Source organism: Heterodontus francisci, chromosome 6 (assembly GCF_036365525.1).
Source record: "Heterodontus francisci isolate sHetFra1 chromosome 6, sHetFra1.hap1, whole genome shotgun sequence".
Taxonomy (NCBI): Eukaryota; Metazoa; Chordata; class Chondrichthyes; order Heterodontiformes; family Heterodontidae; genus Heterodontus; species Heterodontus francisci.
In genome coordinates, this window is record NC_090376.1 from 77,083,366 (window position 1) to 77,109,046 (window position 25,681).

A 25,681-nucleotide genomic window follows, 5' to 3' on the forward strand; every position below is an offset into this window, starting at 1 on the left:
TTGCAAAAACATCAGCATTTTTGATAGAGAAGCCAGATAGAGAAGTCAGACACTACATCTTCAACCTGTTATGAAAGTGTTTCTATTTTTAAAAATATTTTTTGAGTATTCGTCGTTGAAGATTGTAAAGATTGATTCCTTTGGAGGACTGAAGTGATTACAAAAATACTGGACTTTTTTTTAAAAAAGTCACTGGAAGGACTTTGTTTATAAACACTTGCTGGAAGTTACATGTCTTCAGCTAAGTAAACAAGAGGTGCCTTCTGACTATGGGAGTTGTTTACAAGAGAAGAAGTGACATGGAAAGATTTATGGCGGTCAAAAGTTGGTTTCATTTTAAATACTGTTTTGAGTCACTCGGAAGTCAGCCTGCTAAAAGAGATCTGTTCATCCTTTCTCCACCTCGGATAAACCCTGCAAATTCCAGTGCATGATAGCTGAAACCCCTGATGCGACATTTCTCCTGGAAAGCCTGCCAGACTGTTCCTCGATGTCGCCTGAAGGGAACTGTTCCAAAAAGATCCCAGCGACAGCCGTTTGTGTATTTGGGACACCAAAGTAAAGGGACAACTGATATCATTCCATTTTTTCTCCTTTTCCTTCAAGAAGTAAAAAGTATTTGGCCAAATACTTGTTTTGTCATTTTTGTAAAAAGATCTCTGCAGATAAAACTTCTTTTTCTTTAAACGGCGTGTGTGTGTGTGTGTGCGTGCGCGTGTGGGGGGAGGCTAACTTTAAAAGGGAACTTTCATATTTCAATCTGTGTGTTAAAGCTTTGCATCTTTACTGGATAAGTCTTGTTTTATAATAAATTAATCATTTTGTTATTTATTAAAGAAACCTGGTTGGTGGATTTTATTCTGAAATAAAAATAAGAGTATATAATTGGTCGCATCAGTAACTGGGTAAACATTTAAATATATGTTGTGACCTGTGGAGAAGTGGAACTAGAGGAAGGCAGTGCACTCCTCCTGTCTCGGTCGTAACAAACCACAGAAATCTGAAGCAATTGATGGGAAAACCACAAATATTTCACAAGTAGGAATCCCCATTGCCAACTGAGTTCTTTTTTTTTTCTCCCTTTACATTTCAGTAAATCTATAGCATTGATAATACAACGTTATATATTCAGGCACTCATGCTGGCAGTACAAGCCAAGCAATACTGTACAACCTTCCCTGTGGCACTTCCAGCCAATACATCAATAACTTTTGCTGGAACTCTTGCCACAGTATCCTAACACAGCTAGGCCAGTCCCCAACAGGCAGGAATTTTCAGATAACAGTAAAAAAAAAATGGAAGTACATTACTCTAAAAAAGACAATCTCAAGTGAGAAACAATTTCTTCAATGGGATTTTTCTCCCACCTGCCCAGCACTAAGGAAGGGGAAGGCAAGAAATGCAAATGTGGTTACACAAATTGGCCAATTTTCTGTCAACCACAGATTCACTGTATTCACATCAAAACAGGAAACTGGAAAGTCTATGGGAGGATCAGAGGTAAAGAAAATTCAATAGAGTCATGGAATGTGAACTGCAATCTATTCAGAGTACTTTTAACAATGTTGTTATACCTTCACACCACAGTCTATTCAAACTTGTTATGAAGAAATAAAGGAGGAAGGCCTGCAACTTCCGATCAGTCTAAACCTCTGTCAAAATGCCATGTTTAATCAAACCCAAAACAAAACAGGGTTCCCAACCCTCCGAGCAGCCCAGATCAGCTGTTTAAATTTCCTCGCTGCCATGCAATACCCTTCCCCCACCCCCAAAATGAAGTCACAGGCTGTTACTAAAGTCTCAAGCTCGGTGACTTACCCTGACCATCGCCACAGAGAGCCGGGTCCACATGGAGCGCAGTAGGGAATCGGGAGGCTTGGGAATCGCATGCGTTGGTTTTTGAGATGGCTGGAAATTGGGGGTGGTCTGAAATCAGGGAGGGGGAGGATAAGGAGACTGGGGAAAATTGAGGCAAGAATGGAAATCAAGGGAAGAATTGGGGAACGAAGACCTGAGAACGGGAGGTCATATGAGAGAAGGGAACTAGTGGTTGGGGGATTGGGACTTATGTTGTGAGGTGGGGCGGGGGGGCAGCGCGTTTGGGTGGGCATGAAAATGTTGGGATGGTTGTGGGCCCAGCCTTTCCCACAGGGCTGGAGGCAGCAGTAGCAAGGTGCTGAGCGGGAGCAGCAGTGATGGGCGAATGGGAAATTAGGAAACGGAAACTAAAAGATTCTCACCGGAAAGGGAAGGGTAGGACGAAAGTTTTTGAACAGAGCATTATTAAACAACGCGATACTTCACAAAATGTGGGTACTGAAGTTGAGACTAAAACTTCATCTCAAACAGAATGCAATGTATGAAAGGTCGGTGTATAAAAATGATTTGGTGGAGGAAAATGGGGTTCCAGGAGAGTGTGCCATCACTGGAAACTGAAATAGCCTCCTTGAGCTGCAAATTCTACAATTCTATGAAAACTTTCCTGTATCAAGTACGAGCTCAGGAATTGATTTAGAAATGTTGGTGTTGAACTGAGTTTAGGGAGGAGTGCCCTTTGTGCAGTTTGGTTCAATATTCCATAACATTTTGTACAAGTTTGTGAAGAGGTGTCATGTGATTGGACATCACATGGCCGGAGGCCATGCACGCACAATATCACGTTAACAAACCTTCAACAATGCCTCCAACCACAGTTGCTAACCCTAAAACCAACCCCAGCATAACCTGAATCAACATTATAGATTGCAGGACTGGGGCTGCTCATTGACAATTTCAGTGTTCAGTTCGACTCACAATTCCACTGATATTGAAACCAGCCAAAGCAGCCAACAGCAGGACCTGCATAATATCCAGACTGGGGCCGATATGTGTCAGGCAACATTTCATGTCACATAAGTGCCAGGTAATGATCATTTCAAACAAGAAAATGCCTTCCCCATGGCCTTTAATGGAACCATCTATATTCTGGGCATCACCATTGACCAGATGCTGAACTGAGCCAACCATAGCAACATCTCGGCTATAAGAGCAGGACACAGATTGAATACTCTGATGGACCCTTCAAAGTCTCTCCATCTACAACGCTAAAGTCAGAAGTGTGATCGAATACTTAATTTCTACCCCTGCACCTGGATTAATATTCACCCTCTCCAGGACTGGCAGAGTGCAGCTGCAGTATGTACAATATACAAGATTCACTGCAGCAACACACCAACGTTATTTCAATAATAACTCATTCCCCTGTGATCTCAGCAACATAAGAAAAATGTTGTGCGAATACTTCTACCTCCAAGACACACACCACCCTGTCTTGGATGTAATAAAATATATAAAAGCAAAATACTGCAGATGCTGGAAATCTGAAATGAAAAAAGGCAATGCTGGAAATACTCAGCATGTCTGGCAGCATCTATGGAAAAAGAAGCAGAGTTAACATTTCAGGTCAGTGACCCTTCATCAGTACTGGCAAATATCTTGGATGTATATCACTGTTACTCTGTGGGTCACTGGGTCAGAATCATGGAATTCCCCAACATTGTGAGAACACCATCAGAAGGACTGCAGTGTTTCAAGGAGAACATGCATCAATACCTTCTCAAGGCAACAAATGCAGGTTTGCTCACATCAAAAGGACAAATAAACAAAACTAAGGCTCACAATTATTGCCTTATTAAAGACGATAAATTCCAGGCACTGCTCTTCCTACTTACCAACTAAAACAGTGGTAACTTTATTGCTAGCATACTGCTCAATCTCTCTGAGCCATTCGGGAAGACAGCGGAAAGATTCTTCACATGTGATATCATAGGTCAATATTAAGGCATTGCACTGCGGTAATAACTTTGTGTGATGGATCGAAACCGTTCTTGTCCAGCGGTATCCCAAATCTGGAGCTATGGGACAGGAGAAAAAAAAAATCAAATGAATCACTGCAAAAGATGTGAAAACTTTGGGCCTTATTTTCACCTGACCCACCCATCATAGAGTTAATAGGATTGGGTCAGATTTTGTTGTGGGCTGTAAACAGGAAGCCAACCCAATCCAATCAGTTTCTCACTGAGTGGGAAAAGTTAAAATCACCCCCATTGTTTTACAATTTTCCTTTGCAGATTCAAACTATGTTACAAGTAATTTTTACTTGAATGTCTTTGCCTTCTTGTCCCCCATCCCCAGCATCACCCCCTCCCCATCCCCCACCACCCCCCCCAAAAATACTGTGCTTTCCCAGCATGGGAGTTATCAGGCCTATGTTCAGCACTTCACCACAGAAGGGTGTCTCAGAATGACTTCTTAGCAGAGTGGATTATCGACTCTGGATCCCATCATTCCACAACATCACATGTTCCCGTTCAAATATACCAGCATCAGGATTTATTTTTGAAAAAGCATATACACACATGCAGGTTATTAATTTGGCCAGATAACCAGTTAATCTGCTTTTAGTGGTGTTAGCAGATACAGGAAATTCCATATTCTTTCTAAATCAGTGCTAGATGATCTTAAACCAAGGTCTTACTTGCATGCTGTAGTATATTACAATAACTTGCATTTATATAGTGCCTTGAGCAGAGAAAATGCCCCAAGGCATTTCACAGAGACATAATCAGACAAAAATGGACAGTGAGATGAAGGTTACATTAGAGTGGCCAAAGAGATGGGTGGAGAGGTTTAAGGAAGGAATCTTGTTTAACAAACCCATTAGAGTTTTCTTTTGAGGATGTAACTAGTAGGGTAGATAAAGGAGAGCCAGTGGGTGTGCTGTATTTGGATTTTCAAAAAGCATCAGATAGAGTCATAGAGTTATACAGCACAGAAACAGGCCCTTCGGCCCACCATGTCCGTGCCGGCCATCAAACCAATCCATTCTAATCCCATTTTCCAGCACTTGGCCCGTAGCCTTGTATGCTATGGTATTTCAAGTGCTCATCTAAATACTTCTTAAATGTTGAAGGTTCCTGCCTCTACCACCCTTTCAGGCAGTGTGTTCCGGATTCCAACCACCCTCTGGGTGAAAACATTTTTCCTCAAATCCCCTCTAAACCTCCTGCCCTTTACCTTAAATCTATGCGCTCTGGTTATTGACCCCTCCGCTAAGGGAAAAAGTTTCTTCCTATCTATGCCCCTCATAATTTTGTATACCACAATCAAGTCCCCCCTCAGCCTTCTCTGCTCTAAGGAAAACAACCCTAGCCTATCCAGTCTCTCTTCATAACTGAAATGCTCCAGCCCAGGCAACATCCTGGTGAATTTCCTCTGCACGCTCTCCAGTGCAATCACATCCTTCCTATAGTGTGGCAACCAGAACTGTACACAGTACTCCAGCTGTGGTCTAACTAACATTTTACACAGCTCCATCATAACCTCCCTGATCTTATATTCTATGCCTCAGCTAATAAAGGCAAATATCCCATATGGCTTCCTAACCACCTTATCTACCTGTGCTGCTGCCTTCAGTGATCAATGGACAAGTACACCAAGGTCCCTCTGACCCTCTGTACTTCCTAGGGTCCTACCATCCATTGTATATTCCCTTGCCTTGTTGGTCCTCCCAAAATGCATCACCTCACACTTCTCAGGATTAAATTCCATTTGCCATTGTTCAGCCCATCTATATCGTCCTGTAATCTAAGGATTTCCTCCTCACTATTTACCACCAATTTAACACTACCAATTTTCATGTCATCTGCAAATCCTTTATTCATGTCTAAATCATTAATGTACACTAACTACCAAGGGTCCCAGCACCGATCCCTGCGGTACAGCACTGGTCACAGGCTTCCAATCGCAAAAACAACCCTCGGCCATCACCCTCTGCCTCCTGCCACTAAGCTAATTTTGGATCCAATTTGCCAAATTGCCCTGGATCCCATGGGCTCTTACCTTCTTGACCAATCTCCCACGCAGGACCTTATCAAAAGCCTTACTGAAGTTCATGTAGACTACATCAACTGCATTACCGTCATCTACACACCTAGTCACCTCCTTGAAAATTCAATCCAATTTGTCAGACATGATCTCCCCCTGACAAAGCCATGCTGACTATCCTTGATTAATCCCGGCTTATCCAAGTGGAAATTAATCCTGTCCCTCAGAATTTTTTCCAATAGCTTCCCTACCACTGATGTTAAACTCACTGGCTTCTAATTACCTGCTATATCCCTACTACCCTTTTTGAATAATGTAGTACATTCGCTGTCCTCCAGTCCTCTGGTACTTCTCCTGTGGCTAGAGAGTTAGTGTCAGAGCCCCTGATATCTCCTCCCTTGCCTCACATAACAGCCTGGGATACATCTCATCTGGGCCTGGGGATTTATCCACTTTTAAGCCCACTAAAACCACTAATACCTCCTCCCTTACAATGCTAATTTGTTCAAGTACATTACAATCCTCCTCCCTGATCTCTACACCCACATCGTCCTTCGCCATTGTGAACACAGATGAAAAGTAATCATTTAAAACCTCACCTACGTCCTCCGGCTCCACACACAGATTGCCACTTTGGTTCTTAATGGGCCCTACTCTTTCCCTGGTTATCCTCTTCACCTTAGTATACTTATAAAACGCCTTGAGATTTTCCTTTATCTTGCCCGCCAGTGTTTTTTCATGCCCCCTCTTCACATTCCTAATTACTTTAAGTACCCGCCTACACTTTCATTACTCCTCTAGGGCCTCCACCGTTTTCAGCCCTCTGAATCTGCCATAAGCCTCCTTTTTTTACCCTTATCCAATCCTCTATATCCCTTGACATCCAGGGTTCCCTGGACTTATTGGTCCTACCCTTCACCTTTACGGGAACATGTTGGCCCTGAAATCTCACTATTCCTGTCTGAATGACTCCCACTGGTCTGATTTAGACTTTCCTAGAAGTAGCTGCTCCCAGTCCACTTTGGCCAGATCCTATTTATCATATTGAAATCAGCCTTCCCCCAACTCAATACCTTTCATTCCAGTCCATCTTTGTCCTTTTCCATAACTACCTTAAATCTTAAGAGTTATGGTCACTAACTCATTGGAGGTGGCACAGTGGTTAGCACCGCAGCCTCACATCTCCAGCGACCCGGGTTCAATCCTGGGTACTGCCTTTGTGGAGTTTGCAAGTTCTCCCTGTGTCTGCGTGGGTTTCCTCCGGGTGCTCCGGTTTCTTCCCACAAGCCAAAGACTTGCAGGTTGATAGGTAAATTGGCCATTAGCAATTGCCCCTAGTATAGGTAGGTAGTAGCGAAATATAGGTGGGCATGTGGTAGGAATATGGAATTAGTGTAGGATTGTATAAATGGATGGTTGATGGTCGGCACAGACTCGGTGGGCTGAAGGGCCTGTTTCAGTGCTGCATCTCTAATCTAATCTAAAAAAAAAACCCTGAAATGCTCCCAATAAGGGCTCTTGGGATTGGGGGTAGTATATTAGCCTAGATTGATTAACAGACAGAAAACAAGAGAGAGTAGGAATAAATGGGTCAGTGTATGACTCTCCCTGAGCCAGAACATCGTGCATTCAAAACCAAGCCTGGAATCAGAAAACTAAATCCAGGCTGATACTTGAGAAAATGCTGCATGATCAGGGGATGCTATCCTTCAGATCTCTGGTTTAAATCTCTCCAATCAGGTTTCTGTCTTTGCCACAATGCCCCTAACCAATGTCACAAATGATATCCATTATGGTGCATTATCCCTCCTTGCAGCCTTTGACACAGTCAAGCACACCACCCTCCTCCAACACCTTTCCTCTGTTGTCTAGCTCAGCGGGATTTCCTCCTTGGTTCCGTTCCTACCTGATTATAGTCAGAGCATCTTCAGCAGTGAATTTTCTTCCTGCCCCACTGAGTTACTTCCACAGCCTCAAGGATCCATCCTTGGCCTGTTCTTCATCTACATGCTGCCTCCTTAATAACATCCACAAACTTTGGGTCAGCTTTCACATGTGTGTTCTTCAGCATCCACCTCAACTCCTCCATTGCTTCTATATTGTCAGACTGCTTGCTTGATATCCAATGTTTGATAAATTGCAATTTATTTCAGTTAAACACTGGGTAAACCAAAGCAATCATCTTTGATCCCTGCCATAAACTCTGTATCCTCACCACCGATTCCATCCCTTCCCTGACTATTGGCTCAATTGAGACAAACTGTTTGCAACCTTTGTGTCCTATATGACCTCAAGCTGAGTTTCTGACTCCATATCCATCATGAAGACCTACTATTTCTACCTTTTGTACATTGCCCATTTCAGCATCAATGCACCTGAGGCTAAAACTGTCTTCATCACCTCCAAACTTTACTGCTCCATTACACTGAAGGGGATAAGTTTCTGAGTATACACTAACAGCAGAGAACCTCATGTCAGAAGCACATACTGAAATGACACAGAAGTGCAACTTGGGCTCCCCGTTAGTTATACCAAGTGGAAGGGGGGGGCCGGTGTGGGTGGAAAGAAAAGATTAGGTAGAAAGAGTTACATAAATTTAAACTGCCTCATTGTTTAAAGCAAGAATCATTTGATCTCCTACCTCTATTTTCTCAAGTCCACATTGCCTGATACAACAAAAAAATAAGTTGACTACGGACTAAATACAATGGTGATAATATATTATTTTTAGTAAACTTTTATTTTAAGTATCCTCTGGGCCCTGCAGCATTCCTCAATTGAAAGGATATGCAGATGGCCAGTACCAATGCTGCTCTTTAGCCAGCTGCTAGGAAGTGCAAAAGAGGACATGACAGTCAGTTTTTGATCTCTGTATAGAAGCAGCTCCTGGCCTCTGCTTGATGGATCTTCCAATGGGCTTAGCAGCTCATTATGTGGAGAATCCCATCACATTGTACCCATCAGTCCAACACATTTTTTGATTATTATTTTTTTTTTATTAGAGATACAGCACTGAAACAGGCCCTTCAGCCCACCGAGTCTGTGCCGACCATCAACCACCCATTTATACTAATCCTACACTAATCCCATATTCCTACAACATCCCCACCTGTCCCTATATTCCCTTACCACCTACCTCTACTAGGGGCAATTTATAACAGCCAACTTACCTATCAACCTGCAAGTCTTTTGATGGTGGGAGGAAACCAGAGCACCCGGCGAAAACCCACACAGACACACTGAGAACTTGCAAACTCCACACAGGCAGTACCCAGAATTGAACCCGGGTCGCTGGAGCCGTGAGGCTGCGGTGCTAACCACTGCGCCACTGGTGAGCAGTGTCATTACACAGGATCTAGTCAAAATATTTTGACTAATTTCTAGCAGAAAAGGGTCCTGGTTGGTTAGAATTTGTTTTTTGCTTTTCTTTTGTAAATAATGGTCTGAAGTAAAGGCCTGCTACCCGATCCGAACCCGACGACATCGGTCAGGTTCGGGTCACGTCAGTTTGCACTTGCTCTATCACAGGTAAGTGGCTCGACTGTTAATGTAATTTTTTGACTAGAAAGATGTTTTTTTCACGGTTATTTTACTTGTGCAGATCAGCAACAAAAAAGGAAAAACGGAAGGCAAGTTAACTGGTCGTCAGGTCAGGCGCGGGTCGGATTGTAAGCAGGCCTTTATAGTTTGAAAATGAAAGAGTAGTAGTAGTGACAAGTAGAAGGTTCCACAAATAAAGACAGAAGATATGTTTCCAAATCAATACAAAAGTTTCTTCTCACAATTGCATCAGAATACTATGAAAGCTGCACTTGCTTTTCTTTCTTTCCTGGTGCTGTCTGTTACTACCGAAGTAGGTTTCTCACCGACAAGAATGCCAGATAATTGTCCCTTTTTAGCAGAACACACTGTTTAAATTTGTTATTCATTTATTCTGCTTTGAATTAAGCATTCTTTTAGTAATCTGGTAGTTTAAAATTCCTTGCACATATTGCTTACAGTTTGTGTTACTGTGTTTTTGTGCATTTTTGTAGAGGCTAAGAGACCTCCTTCTGTGCTTTAACATTCTAAAATTCATTTTTCTATGATTCTATATTGTGCTTACAGTTTGGGAACACATGTGGGGAGAGGGACAGGGGCAAAAAGGAGAAAAAAAAAAGAAAATGAGGAAAATGCCAAGGATCAAAAAAATATAATGCTGAAACACACAAAGACACGCCAAAGAAAAATGCTTAATCCCCTAGAGTGGCCCCAACACCAATGATGCACATTAAAAACTCAGACGGAAGGGAAAAAACAGCCTTGAGCAGCCTTCTATTGGAGGCCCCAAAGTCTATACTTAGTAAAACAAAATCCTATAAGGCTGCTTAGTTTGTCAGTGAAATATTTCATTTTGACAAGTGTTAGCTTTTCAGGCACACTATCATATCAGCAATTATTAGAAGACTGACGTGGTTACACCTGTAATGACAATGATCAGCTTTTGGAAACAAACAGAAGGCAGTTTGATGTCAAAGATGGAACCACAGCAATTATAATACATTTTTATTTGCTACACACAGCTTATATACACTAAAAACATTTTATTAAGAAGATTATAGACAGTTTTCATCATCTGTACCTAAAAATTAACTTGATGAGAACAACCACATTGAGATATACCACAAACAGTTTAATTGCTAAGGTAGTAAAAGATTTTATTTCTGACCAGAAGGTTACACATTCAAGTCCCTGAGGTGCCCTCATCCTAATTCACTTTACAGAGGTTTCGCTAGTTCTCATCTTCAACCTCCATTTTCTCTTCAAAGTTCTTGGACATGCTGTTGTTTCCCAAGCCGTGCCCATCTTTTCTGGAGCTCCATGTTTGAGTCTCTCTAATCAGGCATGCACCCCTGCTACAGTACCGAAACAGCTCTGATCAAAGTCACAAATGACATCTTAAATGACTGACAAAGGTAAACTATCCCTCCTTGTCCTTTTCAACCTATCTGCAGTCTTTGACAAGTTTAACCACACATCCTCTCCACTGTCTTCTAGCTGGGCGGGACTGCTCTCACCTGGTTCCTTTCTTATCTATGCAGTTGTAGCCAGAGAAATGCCTACAATGGCCTCTCTTCCCACTTCTGCATCATAACTTCCAGTATCTTACAAAGATCTATCCTTGGCCCCCTATTTCTCATCTGCATACTGCTCCCTGCAACATCATCCAAATTACATATATGTTGACGACACACAGTTCTACCTCACCAGCACCGGTCAACTCCTTGACTGTCTTTAAATTATCAGACAACTTGTCTGAAATTCAGCACTGAAATGAAGGAAATTTCAGTCAATTAAATATTGGGAAGACCAAAGGCATTGTTTTCGGTTCCCACTACAATTCAGTTCCCTAGCTATCGACTCCATGCCTCTTCCTTGCAGTTGGCTAAGGCTGAACCAGACTGCTCACAACCTCGCTGTCACATGTGACCCCGTGGTCAGCTTCCCACCAAATATCCGTACCATCACGGAGACTGTTTATTTTCACCTTTGTAATATCACCCTACTTCATCCCTGCCTGAACTCATCTGCTACTGAAACTCTCATCCATGCCTTTGATTATTCCAATGAATTCCTGGCGAGTCTCTTATATTCTACCCTCCAAAAACTTGAGGTCAGCCAAAACTCTGATGCCCATATCCTAACTTGCACTGAGTCCCATTCATCCATCACCCTGTGCCTGACCTATATTGGCTCCTGGTTAAGCAATGCAGCGATTTTAAAATACTTACCCTTCTTTTGAAATCTCTCCATGACATCTTTAGGGCTTTAAGCATTATTGACAATTAGTGCTACATGCCCTTTAGGAATTGGATTGAGGCAATTTATACGCATTTCAGATAGGACCCCTACAGCCAGCAAAGAAAATCCCAGAGGAGAAAGGCCAGATCCGATTCAACTGCAACATTCCATTCCCTTTCTTCACTTTTTAACCAGTTTGTCCTAAACTAAAATAAAAAATACTGCAGATGTGTTTCTCACACCTGTCCTGGGATTGCTGCAGTGTTCCAGCAAACATCAACGCAAACTCAAGGAACAACATCTCATTTACCGATTAGGCACACTACAGCCTGCTGGACTGAACATCGAATTCAATAATTTCAGAGCATGATGGCCCTCCCCTATCACCGCCTTTTATGTTTAGTTAGTTTTTCTTTTTTATTTGGTTATTTTATTTTAGGTTTTTTTTTTTTAAGTGTGTTTAGTTTGTTTCTACTGTGCCTACCCACTGTTGCTGTTTTTTTTAAATTAAAATTTTTTTTTTTTTAAATGTTTGTGCTTGGAGTGCTTTGTGCCTTACAGTCTATTCACATCCTCTCTGTACTAACGCTTTGTCTTTCAGCACACCATTAACATACCGTTTGCCTTTGTTCCATGATCTGCTGGTCAGTTATTCGCTGTGACCTTGCCCTATCACCACCTTCTCTTTTGTTACCACTTGTCCCACCCCCCATTTTACTTGCTTAAAATCTTTTACATTTCTAATATTTGTCAGTTCTGAAGAAAGGTAACTGACCTGAAACGTTAACTCTGCTTCTCTCTCCACAGATACTGCCAAACCTGCCGAGTATTTCCAGCATTTCTTGTTTTTATTGTCCTAAACTAAGTTCAATCTAAGCTTAAACACTTGAATCACCATTCTTGTAACCACCCACATTCCAATACCCACTCTGGAGGTGGGATCAATATTGTTCAAAACCAAACATTGGAACCAGTTTTCAGCCAGCTCATAGCCTCTCTTGAATCTGTTGAAAAATAACCTGTCACAATTGTGTTTTAAAAACAAACTGGAGTGTACCAAGTGAGTTATTGTGTTAGTCTCACCAGCAGAAGTATAATGTTCTGACAAATTGCAGCAAGTAGCTAAAGCCATGATGAGGCCCAAGCCTCATATAGATTGAATTAGTGAGCTGCGATTACCAAACAGGCATCCCAATACAGCTCCCTGAGTTTAGCCCAGGCCAAAATCAGGCAGTCTGGAGTCTGACATTGTGTCACGATTCCAATCCTGCTCCACAAAAATAATTTTACATTTTCAGTGCCTTTTTATATTCATTCATGGGATGTGAGCATCGCTGCCAACGCCAGCACTTGTTGTCCATCCCCAACTGCCCTTAAAAGGTGGTGGTGAACCACCTTCTTGAACTGCTGCAGTCCATCTGGTATAAGCAGTACACCCATGGTGCCATTAGGGAGGGAGTTCCATGCTTTTAACGCAACAGTGATGAAATGGCGATAAAAGATCCAAGTCAGGATGGTGTGTGGCTTGGAGCGGAACTTGCTGGTGGTGGTGTTCCCAGGGGCCTACTGCCCTTGTTCTTCTAGTTGGTAGAGGTCACGGTTTGGAAGGTGTTGTGGAAGGAGGCCTGGCAAGTTGCTGCAGTGCATCTTGCAGAGGATACACACTGCTACCACGGAGCACCAGTGGGTGGAGGGAGTGAATGGTTAAGGTGGGGGATGGGGTGCTAATCTAATGGGCTGCTTTGTCCAGGATGATGTCGAGCTTAGAGCGTTTTTGGAGCCACACTCATCCAGGCAAGTAGAGAGTATCCCATCACACTCCTGACTTGTGCCTTGTAGATGGTGGACAGGATTTGGGGAGGCAGGGGATGAGTTACTCACTGCAGAATTCCCAGCATCTGACCTTCTCTTGCAGCCACAATATTTATGTGGCTGATCCAGTTGTGTTTCTGATCAATGGTAACCCTCAGGCTGTTGAAGGTGGGGGAATTCAGCAATGGTAATACAGTTGAATGTCAAGGCACAATGATTAAATTCTCTCTTGTTGGAGAGGGTCATTACCTGGCACTTGTGTGGCACAAATGTTACTTGCCACTTATCAGCCCAAGCCTGAATGTTGTTCAGATCTTGCTGCATGTGGATAAGGACTGCTTCAGCATCCAAGGAGTCTCAAATGATACTGAACACTGCACAATCAGCAAACATCTCTACTTCTGACCTTATGATGGGAGAGAAAATCATTATGAAACTGCTTAAGTCAGTTGGACCTAGGACACTACTTGAGGAACTCTTGCAGCAATGTCATGGAACAGAGATGATTGATCTCCAACAACCACAACCATCTTCGTGTTTGGTATGTCTTGAACCAGTGGAGAGTTTTCACCATGATTCCCATTGACTTCAATTTTGCTATGGCTCCTTGATGCTACACTCGGCCAAATGTTGCATTCATGTCAAGGGCAGTCACTCTCACCTCACCTCTTGAATTCAGTTCTTTTGTCCAAGTTTAGACCATGGCTGCAATGAGGTCTGAAGCCAAGTGGCCCTGGAAGAACCCAAACTGAGCATCAGTGAGCAGGTTATTGCTGAGTAAGTGCCACTTGATAGCACTGTCAATGACACCTTCCATCAAATGACTGAGCGAGCAGGAATTGGCCAGATTGGATTTGTCCACCTTTTTGTGGACAGGACATATCTGGGGAATTTTCCACATTGTCTGGTATACTGGAACAGCTTGGCATGGGCACAACTGGCTCTGGTGCACAAGTCTTCAGTAGTACCTATGGGCTGTTGAATCCAGTGCCTTCAATGGTTTCTTGATATCACGCGGAGTGAAATTAATTGGCTGAAGATTGGCATCTGTGATGCTAGAGACCTCAGGAGGAGGCTGAGATGGATCATCCACTTGGCACTTCGGCTGAAGATGGTTGCAAATGCTGCAGCCTTGACTTTTGTACTGACGTGCTGGGCTCCCCCATCGTTGAGAATGAAGATGTTTGTGGAGCCTCCTCCTCTGTTTAATTATCCACCACCATCCATGACTGGATGTGACAGGACTGCAGAGCTTTGATCTGATCCATTGGTTGTGGGATCAGTCTATTGCATGCTGCTTTCTGTGTTGGAGCTTCACCAGGTTGGAACTTCATTTTGAGGTATACTTTATGATGCTTCTAGCATGCTCTCATGCACTCTTCATTCAACCAGGTCGATCCCCTGGCTTGATGGTAATGCTAGAGTGGGGGGGATATGCCTGGCAATGAGATTACAGATTGTGGTTGAATACAATTCTGCTGCTGCTGATGGCCCACAGGGTCTCATGGATGCCCAGTTTTGGGCTGCTAGATGTGTTCTAAATCTCTCCCATTTAACACGTTAGAGGGTATCCTCAGTGTGGAGACAGGACTTTGTCTTGACAAGGACTGTGCAGTAGTCACTCCTACCAATGCTATGATGGACAGATGCATCTGCGACAGGTAGATTCATGAGGGTGAATTCAAGTAGGTTTTTAACCTCTGTTGGTTCTTTCACCACCTGCTACAGGTCCAGTCTGGCACATATGTCCTTCAGAACTCAGCCTGCACGGTCAGCAGTGGTGCTACTGAGCCACTCAATGATGGGCATTCAAGTTCCCCACCCAGAGTACATTCTGTGCCCTTGCTATCTTCAGAGCTTCTTCCAAGTGGTATTCAACATGGAGGAGCAATGATTTATCAGCTGAGGGAGGGCAGCAGTGGGACAGGACATACCCAGAGATGGTGATGGAGGAGTCTGAGTCATTGGTTGCAAGTTATAATTCTGAACGTAGGACTATGTCAGGCTTTTGCCTGACTAATCTGTGGGACAACTCTCCCAACCTTACCTCAAGTCCCCAGCTGTTTGTGTGAGGTTGTCTTTGCAGGGCCAACTGGGCAGGTTGTGCCTTGGTTATTGTTTCCAGTGCCTAGGTCAACGTCGGGTGGCCCATCCTGTTTTATTCTTTTTAGACTTTTCGGTAGCAGTTTTGATACAACTGAGTGGCTTGCCAAGCCATTTCAGATGATAGTTCAGAGTCAACCGCTTTGCTGTAGGTCTAGAGTCAAATGTAGGCCAGACCAGGACAGAAGATTTACTCTCCTGAAGGACATTAGTGAACCAGACAGGCTTTTATGACAATCCAGTAGTTTCATGGTCATCATTACTGTGACTAGCTTTTCATTCCAGATTATTAATTAATTGTTCACCAGCTGCCATGGTGGGATTTGAACTCATGTCTCCGAAGCATTAGTCCAGGCCCCTGGATTACTAGTCCAGTAACATTACCACTACTCCACCTCCTCGGCTTTATCGCCAGTAAAACGTGTCAAGGGTGCACGCTCTAACCAGTTCTCTCAGAATGGGTAATCAGAGTTCTACCCAACTCATACAACCGCAATTGGCATATTAAAAAAAAAGTCTTCTGCCTGAAACAAGCAGGGGCTTTGGTCGCCCACCGTAGGCCCCTGGGAAAGTGGCAGTGAGTTGATTGTTGATACTGTTGGGACACTTAAGTAACTCATTGAGGTTTTTGGCAAATTAAAAAGCAACCCCAATAAGTAAGCATTTGAGAGTTGTCTATGAAAGCTGGCTTTCTTCAGTGGCATTATAATATAGAATACTGGAACTCCAAAAAGTATTGCATCAGAAGTTGGGATACTTAAACAGTTGCATTGTCGGAAGTTCTGAAAGTCTGCTGTTATATTGATTATAAAGCAGAATTGTTCCCCTTAGTGTTTGACCTATTTCAGCGCCACTTCAAGTGTAAAACTAGTTTATTCCAATTCCAATGACAAATCTGAATTCCCTGGTGCGAACAGTAGGTTCATTCCAAAAATCTCGATAAACCAGCAGTCACGCCTGCCAGCCAAGTATAACGAGTCAGATCGGTCGCAGAGTGCGATCATAGCTCAAGAGAAACTGGCAAATCAGAAGAAAATAAATCATAATGACCATTTTTATGTACCTTCTAGCAACTGGTCTCATTGCAACACTTGTGAAGACCTGGAAGAGGCCCCTCATTCTTTCATCATTGGCATGCAGCCTGAAAAGACCCAAGCAAAGGCACCTCAGGTATCCACTAGTTTTTTTTTGTAAAGTCATGTACTTTGAAACTCACTGTTCATGGAGAAGGGGGCCCTCATTGTGTTGGCTTCAATTTTGAGAAGATCTTGTGTTCACTCCAAAAGCGATGGCGAACAGTTCTATAATCTCAGGGGCTATCCTCCAAACCAAAGCAAGATTAACAACTTGTCTATTTGTTCACCCTCCAAACCGGACTTCAGCAGCTTCAAATTTCCACCACCTTTTCCCCAATCATACGAATTCTGGGTGCAAGATGAGCTTTGTACACAAGGCATCAACTTGTGCCAAAAACAGTTCAAATTAGCAAACCACACCCACAACAGCAGAGCAGTAAACAACCCTTTCATGGATTCATCATTTCTTTATAATAAAAAGCACATTGCTGAAAGAGATACTTATTAGAATTCTGCTCAAAGATAGTTAATGATATCTTTAACCCTTTGTATGGCCATGCAGGCCCCCACCTGCCAAGAATGAGGCACATTAATTTCACCACATGGACATTAAATTTAAAAAATTGTTGCTGGGAAGAACAGAAGGCCAGTGACAGGGGGTTACCAGGGCCCTGACTGGAAAGACCTTTCTTCATATTAACAGAGTGTTGGAACAAAGGAGCTATCCCCCGCTCCAATACAATCCACAAACAGACCTGGTCAAACCAGTTAGTCGCATGACTAACCTGCTTGGCAGTCTGGGTTTTTCTGAATTGAACTGAGAGCCTGCAGAAAGCAGAATGCTCCTGGACTGAAGCAGACCTCCTCTCCTGCCTGTATGCTCCCATCTCTTTCTCACGGAACTCCAAAAAAAACCCACCGAAGGCACACGAACACCAAGAGAGAAAAATCTCCTACAGTGAACAAGGTTTAAGAAGAATACTGGGCCTCAACGAAAAGCAAGATCTACCTACAATCAAGGACTCTACAGTGAGCTCAAAGAATCGTAACAACTCTTCAGATATTGTCTCAAGCCTTTCCACTTTATTTTTTCCTCTGCTCTTTCTGTCCCTATCTGCATGTGTGTATCACGTATGCATGCTAGCGTGGCCGCGTTGTGTATCAAAAGGCGTTAACCAAATTAGAGTTTAAGTTTTAAAAAATTTCACCTTTCTTCTTTAAACCTAAGAAAGCCTGTTTGTGCTGGTTTCTTTGCCTTATAATTGGAAAGTGGTGAACAAGGATTCACCAAGGGGAGCTAAAAATTGTGCGTTTAAAACTAAACCCTGTTACAGTAAGACCAGGTGAAGGCTGAAAGGGAACCCTAAACCTCTTTCTCACCTGGTCCTAACAGTAACAGTGCAACAGTTGCTATTAACTTCAGGACAGTTGCATACAAATGCATTTACATGAAGAAAAAAGATACTGTGCATCATGCAAAGCTTCAGGACTCAAGACAAGTGAGGCAGAATGGCAGTGTTGGGAATCCAATGGTGGAAAGGTAAAATGGACTCATGCTCAAAAAAAAAAATGCTCATCAAGGCGAGGTTGTTAAAATTGGGGGTATATCTTTTGCCATTTAGACACCAAGTCAGGTACAGCAGAGATAGAAGCCAAGTAAAGCTGTCTGATCTGCCCCAACTTCAGAAGAGCATCTCCCACTGCACCAGTGAAATATTCTTCCATTTCCTATCAAACATCCTGTGGTTTCTCTGATCACGATTGCTAATTAATGCTAAATTCAGAATACCTTTGTGCTGTAGATCCAGGCTCACTAGGAACTGGATTAAGACTGCATAAATACATTTCATCCTACACCATTCTATTTTGCTACTTTAGTAACATACAAGTTTTATAGTTACAAAGCATAGCTGCTTCAACCTAACACACCTTATACGGTCAGTGGTTACTCACATTTTGTCAGGTGGGAAGTAATGATTTAGAACAGAGAGAAAGATCAAATTGGAGAAGACTTCAGTTCTATATATTTGTTTAAAAAGTGACAAGGACTTTTTGGCTCAGAGTATGTTTGGTTTGGTTTTCAGATTAACAGAAGAATGATCTGTATAACAGTGCATACTTTTTTTTTATTCGTTCATGGGATGTGGGCGTTGCTGGCCAGGCCAGCGTTTATTGCTCATCCCTGATTGCCCTCGAGAAGGCGGTGGTGAGCTGCCTTCTTGAACCGCTGCAGTCCATGGGAAGTAGGTACACCCAGTGCTGTTAGGAAGGGAGTTCCAGGATTTTGACCCAGTGACAGTGAAAGAAGAGCAATATAGTTCCAAGTCAGGATGGTGTGCGACTTGGAGGGGAACTTGCAGGTGGTGGTGTTCCCATGCATTTGCTGCCCTTGTCCTTCTAGTTGGTAGAGGTCGTGGGTTTGCATGGTGCTGCCTAAAGAGCCTTACTGTTCTAAGAGGTAGTGATACAACAGTCTCATGATCAGTATGTAGTTATACAGGATCTGACACACTTACACAAGTTTCACAAAAACACTCATACTTACAGAAACTGCCCAACCCCAAATTTACAAATATTATGTGACTTAAAATGCGGTGCATTATCCCTCCTGATTCTCTGTAGGTTTTGATACGTTTGAACACACCACCCATCCTCGCCAATGGCAGACTATGTCGTACTGCCCTTGCAAATTCTACTTTTACTTATTCAGAGGCAACATTAGTGGGTAGGCAGGACTGTGCAAAAGACATCATATGTCACACAGTTGTCTACAAACTGAAGTTTGTGAGGGAGCAAAGAAATGGAGTGAAACAGGGTACGATAGCATAGTGATAGATAATGTTACTGTACTAGTAATCCAGAGGCCAGGACTAATACTCCAGAGACATAAGTTCAAATTCCATCACAGCATCTAGGGAAATTTAAATTCAATTAATTAATTAATAAATCTGGAATAAAATGCTCGTCTCATTAATGATCATCAACTACCGGATTTGCATGAAAACCCATCTGGTTCACCAATGCCCTTCAGGGGAAGAAATCTGATGCCCTTGCCCAGTCTGGCCTACATGTGATTCCAGACCCACAGAAATGCCCTCTGAAGTGGCCTAGCAAGCCACTCAGTTCAAGGACAATTAGGGACGGACAATAATTACTGGCCTTGCCAGCGGTGCTCACATCCCAAGAACGAATAATAAAAATGGCACTAGAGTACTAATGTAAACCAGAGTGTATGCCTTTAGTTTTGCCAATATTGAGCTGAAAGAAATTTCAGCTCATCTGGGACTTTATTAGACAACCAGCCAGATAGAACAGCAATGGCTTTGGAGACAGTATTAATAGCAGTCAAGTAAATTTTGATGTTCGAACACAGATGATAAATGAAAGGACTAGGATAGATTTCTAGAGAACAGGAGGGAAGCTGTTCAAGAAGGCATTGGAGGTGCACTAGGACAGATATGTATGAAACTAAGGGTGCAATGTCATGAAATATTGACCACAGAAAAGATACAGAAGAGAGCACAATGGTCTGCAATGTTGAAGCTGGCAGAAAAATTGAAAACACCAAAGAGGGACAACATTGCTTGGCCTCAGCACATAAAATGCCACTGGTGACTTGGACTAGGGCATCATCAGTGCCACAAGGTGGTGAAAATGGATAGTTGCAGGTGCTGGAATATCACGCAGAATTAATTTGCGTCAAATGTTATCTCCTTTTCTGAGAGTAAATGGTTTATCACTTGTCAATGGCAAAACCAAGATGAAAAATTCAATACGTGGGGTGCAAACCTGCATCAAAATCAATCTGTGGTGCTGCTTATTTCAGCACTATGATAACGATTAAACATTTTCTAACCAGACCTCATTACAGCTTTAGTTTAAGACAAAATAGCTGAATTCCAGAGGTGAGGAGAGTGTGACTACCCTTGACATCAAGGCAGCCTTTTGACCAAATGTGACATCAAGGAGCCCTAGTAAAATTGAAGTCAACGGGAATCAGGGTGAAAAATCTCCACTGACTGGAATCATACCTAGCTCTTTCAACTTCTGCTAATACAAAAGCAAAATAATGCAGATGCTGGAAATACTCAGACAACTCTGTTTGGCTCCACAGGTGCTAACATTTCATTTTGATGATCTTGTACCAGAACTGGGAAAAGTTAGAAATGTAGTAAGTTTTACGTAAGTAAAAAAGAGGGGAGGGTGGAAACAAAACAAAAGGGAAGGTCTATGGTAGGGCAGAAGACAGAAGAGATTAAATGACAAAAAGATTAGTGGCGCAAAGTCAAAGGCAGTGGTAATGGGGCAAAGAAAGAAACAAAAAAAGTGTCCAGAGGAAGTGTGAATGGCAGAATGATGAACAGCTACTGTCTGAAAGCAAAAACCAGAGTAAAACCAAAACCTGCAAAGCAAAAGAAAATGGGAGCAGAGGTTACTGACTGAAATTGGTGAACTTAATGTTGAGTCCAGAAGGCTGTAAAGTGCCTAAAAGGAAAGATGAGGTGTTGTTCCTCAAGTTTACATTGAGCTTCATTGGAACACTACAAAAGGCAAGGAAAGAAAAAAGTCAGTGTGAGAGCAAGGTGGACAATTGAAATAACAGGTGACCAGAAGCTCGGGGTCACATTTGTTGACCGAACAGAGGTGTTCCACAAAGCAGTCACCCAATCTGCGTTTGGTCTCCCCAGCGTACAGCAAACTACATTGTGATCTGCGAATACAGTATACTAAACTGAAAGTACACGTGAATCATTGTTTCATCTGGAAGGAGTATTTGGGGCCTTGGATGATGAGGAGAAAGGAGGCGAAAGAGCAGATGTTGCATTTCTTGTGCTTGCATGAGGAGGAGGGGGGATGTTGGTGGTGATTTGAGTGGTGTACCAGACAAATTGCCCCAACATTCCCTCCACTTCCCATGCAAGTACAGAAAATGCACAACCCGCCCTTTCGCCTCCTCTCTCCTCACCATCCAAGGCCCCAAACACTTCTTCCAGGTGAAATAGTGATTCACGTGTGCGTCTTTAAATTTAGCATATTATATTCGCTGCTCACAATGCAGACTGCTCTATGCTGGGCAAACCAAACACAGATTGGGTGACCGCTTTGTGGAACACCTCCGTTAAGTTTGCAAGTGTGACCCCTCTCACACCCACCCAGAGCTCCCGGTTGCCTGTCATTTTAATTCTGCACCTTGCTCTCATACTGATCTCGCTGTCCTCAGCCTCCTGCAGAGTTCCAATGAAGCTCAGTGTAAGTTCAGGGAACAACACATCATCTTTCCATTAGACACTTTACAGCCTTCCAGATTCATCGAGTTCAACAATTTCAGAACGTAACTCTGCTCCCATTTTTTGTTTCTTTTTTTTTTGCAGGCTTCGGTTTTGTTCTAATTTTTCTCTGGTTTTTGCTTTTGGACAGCAGCTGCTCATCATTCTGCCATTCACACCTCCGCTAGACCCATCTTTTGTTTCTTTCCTTGTTCCATTATCACTCTCTTTGGCCCTGTACCATCAACTCTTTTGTCATTTAATTTCTTCTGTCATCCACCCTATCACAGACCTTCTCTTTTGCTCTTTTCCCCACTCTTCCCCCTTTCACTTGCTTAAAACCTATTGCATTTTTAACCTTTTCCAGTGCTGATGCAAGGTCATCAACCCGAAACATTGGGTGGAATTTTATGCTCTTCCCCCACAGCGGGTTTGGAGGTGGGGAGGGCATAAAATTGGGTGGGATGATAGCAGGAGTCGGACCCTGCCATCATCCCACCTCCGTCAAAATTTAGTCTGGGGCAGGAAGGCCTGTGAATGGCTTTCCTGCCCCACCGCCAATCAAGTTCCTTAATCCCTCATCAAGGTCCTCTTCCCACCACAGCCACAATAACCCTGCAGCAGGCAGCCCTGTCGCCGCATGGGAAACATGGCATGAAAACAGTGTGGCCTGCTTCCCAGCTGCAGATGGGAGAGGGGTCCCTCGTTCAAAGGTACTTAGTGCCTGAAAAACAGACCTGGCATCAGGAAAGGGCGGGTTCTGCGGAGGGCCACTCTCCTACCATTGCTGCTTACCCCACCCCCGCAACTGCCACCCCGCGAGACCCCTCTCGCCCTGACCTACCTTAAGCCTGGATCCAGCGCTACTCCTCAGTGTCTGTTCGCTGCAGCTACAGCAGCAGCCACCGCCTCCTCTGATTGGCCAGCACTCTGCAAGGCTAGGACTTCCAGCGACGGGGTCCTAAATCCTACGGAAGGCCCGCCACTGTCAAATTAAGTGCCTGATGGGCACTAAATTCGGCAGGCCATTCGTACAAGATGCAACAAGGGGATCTCGACATCGGTGTCTCCCAACGTCGACAGCCCCACTGCCAGCATTAAATTTCACCCTTTAACTCTGTTTCTGTTTCCACAGATGTTGCCTGACCTGCTGAGTGTTTCCAGCATGTTCAGTTTTTATTTGTTAATTCTAAACTGTTTTTTGCTCAAAATGTGAATATAGCTGCACAAATTAAGCATTTTTAACAAAGCAGCAGTTTTTTTTCCAAATTTCAATTGAATTAACAGATAATCAAATTAATAAACTATTAAGAGAAATAGGTTGTGTGTGCGTAACAGAGTTGATTAAAAATTATTTTTAAAAATAGATAGTTTAGTGCTATTCAATATGGAGCTTTAGTCAAACATTTAAAAACAAAAGACTATGCACAATATATTCATTTCAACATCATCAGGCTCTGTTGACACAAGGAACCATGAAGGTAAAAATAGCTGAAGCAAATACTTCTGTGTGCATGGCATGGTCAGCAGGTCATTGTCTAAAGATACCATCCAGCATTTACAGGAACACTCACTGTACCACTGTTAACTGTGAAAACACTGTGACTGCATTTTCATTGTGTAGCACATCAACAATTTTTTAAAGCAGTTTGGGGTTGAAAAAAATGCCCATATCTTTATGCAGAATCTACAGCCCAGAATCTAGTGAAAAGAATCAAAGTTTCCACACTTTCTCCTCATAACTAAATTCATCTCGTGTTTCTATCTTACATCTGAACATATTTCCTGTTTGTTCCACTCGATTTCTTGTCATGTTTTTGTCACACTTGTGTCAATTTCCCACAGCCCCATGATAATTTTCTATGTCCATAATTTTAATGGGATTGCACAATTTGACTACCATGTGCCTACTAGCCCAGTTTTCTGAATTGTTTCTGCCAGTTCAGATGTCATGTTGGTTCTTTGGAAATAATCTCTCCTCTTGGTTTTTATTTAGATTTTAACATTCTCTGCTTTTAATCTTGATTACAAATATTTTATTTCGCGCCCACACAGAAGAATTTACTGTCCCCTGCAATCCCAGCAGCATGCTTCTTTTAAAAATTTGATCGTGGCAGGGGAGCATTGCTGGTATAGCCAGAATTTGTTGCCCATCCCCAATTGCCCTTGAGAAGGTGGTGGTGAGCAGCCTTCTTGAACCACTGCAGTCCATGTGGTGTAGGTACACCCACAGTGCTGTTAGGGAGAGTGTTCCAGGCTTTTGACCCAGCAACACTGAAGGAATGGCAATATATTTCAAGGACAGGATGATGCGGGACTGGAGGGGAACTTGCGGGTGGTAGTGTTCCCAGCATTTGCTGTCATTGTCCTTTTAGGTGGTACAGGTCACAGGTTCAGAAGATGCTGTCGAAGGAGACATGGGGAGTTGCTGGAATACATCCTGGAAATGGTACACAGTGCTGCCATGGTGGTGGATGGGGTGCTGATCAAGCAGGCTGCTTTGTCCAGGATGGTGTCAAGCTTCTTGTGTTGTTGGAGAGGTCCTCAACCAGGCAAGCGGCGAATATCGCATCGCACTCCCGACTTGTGCCTTGTTGATGGTGGACAGTTTTTGGGAAGTCGAGGTGAGTTACTCCCTGCAGAATTCCCAGCCTTTGACCTCCTCTTGTAGCCACAGTATTTATATGGCTGGTCCAGTGAATTTTCTGGTCAATGGTAACCCCCAGGATGTTGATGGTGGGGGAGTTCAGTGATGGTAATGCCATTGAATGCCAAGGAGAGATGGTTAGATTCTTTCTTATTGGAGATGGTCATTGCCTGGCACTGTGCGACTCCAGTCTGCTTGCTCTTACTGCTTCCACTGGTGCTGTCAGCCAGAGACCCTTTAAAATGCCATGGATGGACATTCTTTGTACCCATTAGCCACTTCTCATTGGTTGCTCAGGCATTCTTGCAATCCCCAGTACCCATTGTGCTAATTGGCTTCTCCACTTTGTGTCCTAGGCCTGCTTCCAAATTTTGATCTTTTGGTCACTCAACCGTTCTTGCTGCCCCACCCTTCCCTCGGTTCTTGACTGTTTCTCCAAACCATGTTCTGCCAGTCCACTTGCTGAATGTGGCAATTAATGTGCTGCGAGTGTTTATCAGAGACCTGTAACAAAATGAGGCCCCTCCTTCCCTGGCACCCCTTTCTCCCAATGAGATACCGATTTGCTTCCCCCACCTGACTCACGATTATTTGTCAGTTCAGCACTGCCTTTCTCTCTGCATCTAAAATAGTTTGTTGGCCCAACCCATCTCTACTGAGTTTGACAGTGCTGAAATATAACCTCCTATCTTTGCTCCCAACCCTATCCTTCTACCAATCCTACGCCTTTCCTCCTGCCATCCCTCTCCCTTCATCCCTCCTCATCCTTCCGTTCCTCATCCCATCCACTGTTCCCCACCACACCAAAGCCACCACCACCCCCAAACAATCTCTTTCCCACTCTCCTGATTCTTTCCTCATTAATCTTTACAGCCAGTGTTGCATAAATCAATGTATTTCTAAGCTAGTAATAATTTTATCCCATATAATACCCTCTGTGATCTTACCCACTACCAATGTTAGGTTCAAACGCAAAATACTACAGATGCTGGAAATCTGAAATAAAAACAGAAAATGGTGGAAATACTCAGCAGGTCAGGTAGCATCTGTAGAGAGAGAAACAGAGTTAAGGTTGCAGGTTTGTGACCTTGCAGCTTTTTTTCCTTCTCGATGTTAGATTGACTGATCTA

The 25,681-nt window shown here is 43.2% G+C and overlaps 1 protein-coding gene across 1 annotated transcript in view; it reads right to left on the reverse strand.

The window, feature by feature from the left end:
- LOC137371394 (ras-related protein Rab-30-like) overlaps positions 1-25,681 on the reverse strand; it is a 76,535-nt gene that overhangs the window by 17,579 nt on the left and 33,275 nt on the right. Inside the window, 2 exon segments of the mRNA XM_068033919.1 lie at positions 3,711-3,827; positions 3,830-3,893. Coding sequence (XP_067890020.1) covers positions 3,711-3,827; positions 3,830-3,893 — 181 coding nt within the window.